Genomic DNA, 7550 nt, shown 5'->3' with positions numbered 1-7550 from the left:
ATCATGAGCAACATTTCTATGTTCTAGAACACCTTCAACAACAGTGATTTAAGCAGTCACAGATACAAAAGTTACCTAAGGATTGTCAGGATCTGTGTTTTTTCTGTTTTAGTTTCGTTAGTTTTTTCTCTTGTTTTGGTTTGAGTTTTATTTTTGTTGGAGCACCTTCATTTTCCTGGGCATCCACTAGATGTCACCAAACGCTGAGCCCCTGAGAAGCTGCGGGGGTAACCCCGTGGTCACACCTGTAGCTCGTTTGGAGGGCGTGGATTTTATCGCCTGAGTGTTAGCTTACCTTGGTGAGCTAACACCAAGGGATCACTCGTTGTTCCCGTGAGTGCTGTCTGCTCAGAGTGAGCCTGTGATCCGTGCTGTCTGAGTTGCCTTCCTCGTGTGTCCTCCCTCGACGCTGCCGGTGTTACCGGTCGGACGCCACTCCCCGTGTGTTCGCCTTTCCCCCTGTCTTCGGTCCGTCTCCAGTGGATTCCCCTTCGGAACGCCTACGGACCTGTCAGTCCAAGCCCGAACCCAGTCTGGAGAAAAGGAACAACTGGACCAAGTCGGACTCCGCTCGTTCCGCCGTAAACAAACCTGTCCGCTCTCCAACGAAGCTCCATCCTCCAGCGCTCTGCTCACTTACTCACCTTCATATCAAGTAAGAACCAGTTCGATTCACTCCTGGAAAATACTCCCCTTCCTCCTCTAACCATCTGCCTCTCGTTGACAGTAATCCGCTGTCATCCGCTGGATACTGGTCATCTCCTCCAGTATCCATTCCCTCTCCCCTTCCCTCCTGGATTCAATAAACTCATTATTGTTCACTACTCTGACTCTTCTGGTTGTGTTCTTGCATGTGGGTTCGAAAATTGAATACCATCATGACAAGGATGTTGCATCCCAAAAAGCTTTCTGCTAGAGAAGACTGTCCAGTCACACCTGAAATTGTTACCTGGATGCAGAGTTGTATTTTTTAACAGTTAAACGAACAACAAACGGATTCTCCTGACTGAACTCGCACTAAATTGAAAGATGGAAGCACAGAGGAGGATTAATAAAAGACAAATGCAACAAAAGACTCATTTGTTGTCTTTTGTCAATCTAGGACTAGCCTTCTCTGCTAGCTCTAAAAAATTGTAACATGTTTTAAACATATTTACTTTTATCTATAATTTTTATTCTACAAACAAGTTGCTTATTGGCATTATTGAGGTTTAACTTTAATTTCTTACTTTACATAGTGCCTTAAACGCATCTGGCGAGCAGCTGCGTCTCAGGATCTGCTGTACAAATTCAGCTACCCCTCTTCCTGAACAATGTCTGGAACAGACCATAATTGGCATGACTGACAGAATTATCAGCCAATCAAAATTGACATACAATGACGGGGCGTCTCACTGTCCCAGCTGTAAGTAAAGAGCTTCCCATGAATTCCCCATCACTGTAATGAAGTAATGGTAGCCGCATTCGCTTCAACTCTGGTTGACCTAGTTCCAGACTTATAAAAATTGCCTTTTTCAATACACTCTTTAACAGATAAAATAACTGAAAATGGAAAATCCACACCAAACCTGGATTCACTAACAGACCTGTAGGAACTTTGCAAAGCAATTTAAAGACTGTATAAGCAACGAGTGCATAACTAACAGCTAGCACTGAGAACAACAACTTGTGGATTTTTTTTTTTTTACAAGTAATTGGTGTGTTTCTATTAGCCTATATTCTCATATAAACTTTACTTAATACTTTTTCTTTTAATTGTTCACATGTGCTATTTGAGCAGTATAGATTGATGTTGAGCTTAACTGGGGAACATAGAAAGCAGGGACGTGCAGAGACCACTAAAGGGGCAGGTGCTCAAAAAAAGGGCATATCTAACCGNTATATATATATATATATATATATATATAGTATTAGTTTTGTATTAGTTTCTCAGCATATATTATTTTCTGTTTGCAAATGCTGCGGCCGGATTTGAGTAGCTCTAACATGGACCGGATGTGCGCTTTTATTGTGAAAGCAGCACGTAAATGGGTGTACCATAATGTCTTGAGCGACCGCGCACTTGTATATTGTGTGCTGGGCCGGCTGGAGTCAGAGCCGGCTAGCTTTACCGCGGTCAGAGTCGAGATGGGTATGGTTTGGAAAGCCACTACCCCGTGCTCTGGTCTTTCAAAAATAAAAAACTACACTAAAAACTCCGGCTAACCATTTTCTCGGTGACCAGATGACCGGTATTATTTGTTTCTCACAGGAGCATTATTTAAACTGTCTTGCGGATGGCAGAAAATACTACAGTATATAGCCTGAAACCTGAAAGGAACAAGCTTCTCTGCCTACAGCCTGCATAATGTGTGTGATACGGCCCCTGTGTAAGCCGGACAGAGAGAACTTCCGGGACAGACCGCTTTTCCATTTTCGTTTTGGGCGCTAAATGGGAAATCGGATAACGAGCAAAAAAAAATCCGATTTCAAATTTTGGTTTTCTAAACGGACAACCAAAATCTGGTTTTCGTTTTCGTTTTTTCATTTCAAACGAAAAAACGAACTGCCTGAAAATACACGAACCGGCTCGTAAGAGCTATAGGCCTGTAACTTTTTACCTACCTTATTCTTACTTGGCTTTACTATCGGAACAACGACTGAATGTTTCCAACTGCAGGGCAATTCCCCTTGTTCCCATACTTTATTATATAACTTTAAAACTACTCCTTTAGCAGCATCTGATAACTGTTCAATCATCTTATAGCATATGCCATCTTTCCCTGGAGATGTATTCTTGACTCCAATCAAAGCTCTATTCATTTCAAACAATGTAAAATCTTTATCTAAAACACCTCCATCTATCTATTTCCTATTTAAAATTTCTTTACTATCTTCAATCATTTTCAATCTCCATGATAATTCTTCATGTGATAAGTTTTAAGAACTATGCACTTTCACAATGGACCTACCAAACATCTCTGCTTTTTCCTTCCGGAGTTTAGCTCAAGGTTGATCCGATTTATGAACGCTACTGTCGGCCAGCGGTTCTCCACCGCTCCCGGCCCAAGCGCTCGAAGGTTCAACAAATTACCGAACCAAACACTCCTGTCAAACAAATGTTAATAAATGCCTTGAATTGTGGCCAACTGACTAATTGTCAGTGCTAATTTATACTTTTACATGAGACACAATATCCTCTATTAAATTTTAAAGTCATATATAATATTTTAAATAATTTTAATATTAAATAATATAATGTTTTCTTCAATAGCTTCCAAGTCATCTGACCTATTTACTCAGAATCACTTTGAAATCTTTCTATTAGGCTGTATAGATGAGGCACAGTCATTTGTTTTCCATTTCAAGTCCTTTTTCTTTTTTTAGGATTTTTTTTTGTGTCAAAATTGAGGGCCATTTACGCAGTTTGTGTAAATACTCTTCTTCTCGTTAGTCTTCGAGACGTACTTGCACGCTATCGCGCCCCCTGTGGTCACAGAAAATGATGGGTCAAAAAGTTTGGTGTAAGATCACAGTACAGAAGGAGATTAAGGGGAAAGAAGGATAAGGAAGAAGATTAATTATGCCTTTAATTGGTAAACATTTTTCGTTTTCTACTAGTTATAGAATGTTGTGGGTGGTAGTGATGGCAGTTACTTTAAAAAAGTAACCTTAATCAGATTACTGATTACTCCTTGAAAAGTAAATTAGTTACTTAACTGATTACTTGATTTGGAAAGTAACTAAGTTAAATTACAAGTTACTTTATTAGTTACTTTCAGTAGCTGCTGACAACAACCTTCTGTCACCTCAATATAAAAATTATATTGAGCTTTGCCAGTACTGACTTAATTGTAAGTTATTTTATAATAACTAACAATGTATCTCCACTTATAAGGTTGAACTGAAGGGGAGAGTGTTTGTTTAATGGATAGTCCAAAAAAAAGAAAAGACAAGAAAAAAGACTGTAGTGACTTTTGCGTGTTTTGCATGTGATGTCAGTAATTACACTGGTGGGTGGGGGAGCCCATCTAAAATGATTCTATCCAAGGCCCTGGCAAGAGTACCAGGTGGCCTGAACTCATCTTCCCATGAATTTTCTCCTTGTCCGTAGGCAGGATCATTTTCTTAATCAGAGAGGAAAATTGCATGTGAATGTCTTATAAATATATTTTAAAGGGGCGTCTCTGTGGATGAGTCTAGCGTTCCCTCTTGTGTGCTCAGTTCATGTTAACTGGAATGTAAAGGTGAATGTGGTTGGATTTATGATTATGCACAGTTTCAGACATCTGGGTTACTTTTTGCCTTCACATATTTGTAAACATACGGTCTTTGTACATAAGTACAAAGGAGATTTATCTGTTTCTACGTTTTTATGATCGAATTCCAATGCCACAGATGGCTTCTTACGTCATCTTGTGTTCGCCGGTGGTATTGTGTCTGTGGGAGGAGACTAAAACCTCCGTGTCGGATTCACTAAAAAACAATGTGTCATGGCATGGGTTAGGAGTTTCGACTCTTAGCTGGGTGCTGGTGTGGAGCAGACGCCGCTGGAGACCAACTGACGCCTCAAACCTACAAAGAGACACGAATAAAGCAGAAGACCAGAGCGCGACGGCCTGCAGCCGGAGGGGTGAGCTTCCAGCACACACGCGGCGTGGACAGCTTGTTTTTAAATGTAGCTGCCCTTTACTGTGAGCGTGTGCTGGGAAAACCCTTGAGGAAGCCACGCTTCATTAATCTTTTGTAAAGTGGAAGCATAGAGGACTTCTGCCAGGGTGGAACATGCTGCGTTCAGTACCACGGTGGTGTCAGGTTCCAACTGGTGGTTCTGAGCCAGCAATTTCAGTAACTTCATGATTACCCAGCAGCTCATTCTCTCCTTTAGTCCGTCCTAGCTGCAGAGTTCACAGTGAATTTGCAAATAGGAACACCTTAGATCAGAGGTTCCCAAACTGTGGGGCGCGCCCCCTAGGGGGGGCGCCGTGTCATTGCAGGGGGGGCGCGGGAAGCCGAATGGATGAAAAAAAAACAAAACAAAACATGAACACTGTATGCGCTGGGTTTTTACCTTAGAATGGCCAACTCTCTGTTATTCCTCTGTCAATTTGATACAGTAGAGGCTTCCACACTTCCCATATTTGTGTCCTCTGTCACTTTTATCAGCAGTAAAAACTGTTTAATCCGTTGTTAACATGTTGTAACCTGTTTTTCCGAGCCGCCTTTAAACGCAACATATGATTGTAAGAATGTTTGGGTTGTGTAGTTAAAGTTTGCTGTAGTAATTACTTCAAATGAATTTATTGCACTACAAGCCTGTTAAGGTGTCCATGCTTTATGTTAAATTATTACGCATGTGTATAGTAAACTTATTGTCAGTAAATCGGTTTTCATAGAGTTAAGAATAAATCACACTTTTATATAATTTGCTTGTATTGGTGGGGTTTGTAATCGAAAGAAAAAAACAGTGGCTAGTGAAATGCTTGAGTGCCCGGTTAAAAATTTTCACTCCTGGTTTTAGCCAAGGGTTATGACAGCGTAGAACAAGTTTTGGTTCACACTGTGGGAAACGGAAGGCGTGGTTGATCACTTTACTTTGAAAAATAAAACCTTCTTTAGAAATGTGGACTGTGGACTCTGATATTATCTTTGAGGATGTTTGTGCTGCTGCAACATGTTTAGCATTGAAGTACTATTTTAGACTTGAATAGCTTAACTGTGAGGCTAACTCCTTTTAGCACAACTTGATCACAAAAATAATCTTTTCCAGTGTCCCATCAGATCAATTTTTAAAGGAAAAACTAAACTCCAGTGGGTCAAGAGAAGCTGCCCGTAAGGACAGTTTCACTTGTGTGGTAGATTTATGGGCATACCAGAAACATGTGAACACAAAGGCTCCAGCTTGGGATTTTGCATTTAAGAAAAAAGAGGTTAAAATGAATCACAATTAGTGCTTTAAAGTTATGGCTCTAGACCAAATCAAAAATGAATCCAGTGTATATGTAGTTTAATGTTTTGTTTTCAATCTTTTTTTTTATCAGTTCAAGATGGATGAGAAACATAGTTGTGTGACGCTGTCAGTCCAGCCCTCTAGAGGACTTGTGGATGAGAAATTTGTTATACTGGTCCAGAACAGCTTCCCCAGTTCCCTGTTGACCATCTACGCACACCATCAGTGTGAAGACGGCAACAGTTGGCACGCATTCGCCCACTACACTTCTGATGCCACTGGTGCTGTGAACGGTGTGGCATCTTACTCCAGACGTCAGACACACAGTCATGTAACAAGAAATGCAGACAGTGTTTCACTTTTATTTATTTATTTATTTTGCCTTCCTCTTCACAGTTTCAGAAGATTGCAGTATAGGTGGGACTTATTCAGGTGTTGAAGCTATGGGTCTATTATGGAGCCTCCAGCCAGTTCCAGGCAGCAAACCAGGACTCAGGTTGCTTGATCATGCAATTGCTGCCTGTCTACATAGATATCACTACCAATATCTTAGCTGACTCTCCCCTTACCAACAGGATGAGGAAGAAGAATGTCCAGGCCCCCATGGTGGTCACCATATCTGTCTACAGCAGTCACCTGACAGAGGGCTTTGGGGATCAGGTCCCGCTGGCCGGTGTAGAAGTGGAGCGGTGGTACATGGCTCCTGGTGTCCAGAGGATCCCAGTTACAGAGGATGGACTCACTGCAACCCTCTTCCTGCCTTCAGGTAGGACTAGAACCAGTCTAGATGGACTAGAAGCAGGATAGTTGGTAACAAAAGTATTCACACCTCTTAAAATTTTTCCTCTTATTAATGCAGCCGCAAACCTTGAAGTATTGAAATTAAAGTAAAAATTGAAACTTAGCTCATAATGAGATGGTGGATGAAAAAGGAAAAATAGACTTTGAAATGTTTGTCTGTGCCCTGTTTATTTAATAATGCTAAATAAATTTCAGTGCTGTCAGGTGGCTGCAGAAGCCATTTAATCACTAAGCAGAGTTCACCTGTGTGTCATGTAACCAAGAGCCAAGAGCAGATGTTCCGTTAACAGAACGGAAATTTTTATATTTCAATGGAAATATGCAATTTCCGTTGAAATATAAAAATTCAACATTTCTGTCAACAAAGATTTGCGTCATAGCCTGTGACACCCCAGATAGCACACAGTGGTAAATCAACGTTGAATTATAGTCAGAATGGTTGATTTTTGGTTGAGGTCGACAACTAACAGTGGATCAACCATCAAACAATCATCCAATTCTAGCCAATTAACTAACGTTGAAAATGTGTCATTGAATCAATGTTAGCTGTTTTACTGCACACCTTCCCCTCCTCATCAGAGCTCTAGGTGAGAGCATTTTATCACTTTTTAAATTAAGCACTGTAGAGGATAATGGCCGGTGATTCCTTTCAGTACATTTTCTTAATTGTTCATAAAAATTCTTACTGACTGTTTGTACATATGGTGTTGACACAAAAACATCTACAACTTACTACAAGGAGTGGAGCGGTCCACCCCCACCGTTTATATGAGTGGGATGCTCCAACCACACAGCCACTTCGCTGTTGGCTTGTTTGCAA

At 40.9% G+C, this 7550-nt stretch overlaps 1 protein-coding gene across 2 annotated transcripts; it reads left to right on the top strand.

Moving 5' to 3' along the window:
• The first annotated feature begins 2510 nt into the window (after positions 1-2510).
• LOC106940719 (acyl-coenzyme A thioesterase 6-like) lies at positions 2511-7125 on the top strand. Of its 2 annotated transcripts, XM_015023527.1 has the most exons (4): positions 4010-4612; positions 6021-6222; positions 6326-6425; positions 6505-7125. In XM_015023527.1, the coding sequence occupies exons 2-4, from the start codon at positions 6027-6029 to the stop codon at positions 6734-6736; spliced, it is 528 nt and encodes a 175-aa protein (XP_014879013.1). In that variant the 5' UTR covers positions 4010-4612; positions 6021-6026; the 3' UTR covers positions 6737-7125. The 2 variants fall into 2 exon arrangements, with proteins under 2 accessions (XP_014879012.1, XP_014879013.1); XM_015023526.1 differs by lacking the exon at positions 6021-6222 and having other exon boundaries at positions 2511-4612.
• Positions 7126-7550: the final 425 nt, after the last annotated feature.

The sequence above is a fragment of the Poecilia latipinna genome, unplaced genomic scaffold, assembly GCF_001443285.1.
Source record: "Poecilia latipinna isolate Pla-1442-1.1 unplaced genomic scaffold, P_latipinna-1.0 Scaffold3335, whole genome shotgun sequence".
Taxonomy (NCBI): Eukaryota; Metazoa; Chordata; class Actinopteri; order Cyprinodontiformes; family Poeciliidae; genus Poecilia; species Poecilia latipinna.
The sequence above is the reverse complement of the archived record's forward strand: the minus strand, read 5'-3'. Positions and strand labels throughout refer to the sequence as shown.

Bases quoted from the DNA above. Each gene is read 5' to 3' on its own strand.
- LOC106940719 (XM_015023526.1), top strand. From the start codon at position 4,369: ATGCCACAGATGGCTTCTTACGTCATCTTGTGTTCGCCGGTGGTATTG. The intron at 4,613-6,325 runs GTGAGCTTCCAG...TCCTCTTCACAG, and splicing joins GACGGCCTGCAGCCGGAGGG to TTTCAGAAGATTGCAGTATA. The intron at 6,426-6,504 runs GTTGCTTGATCA...CCTTACCAACAG, and splicing joins GGCAGCAAACCAGGACTCAG to GATGAGGAAGAAGAATGTCC.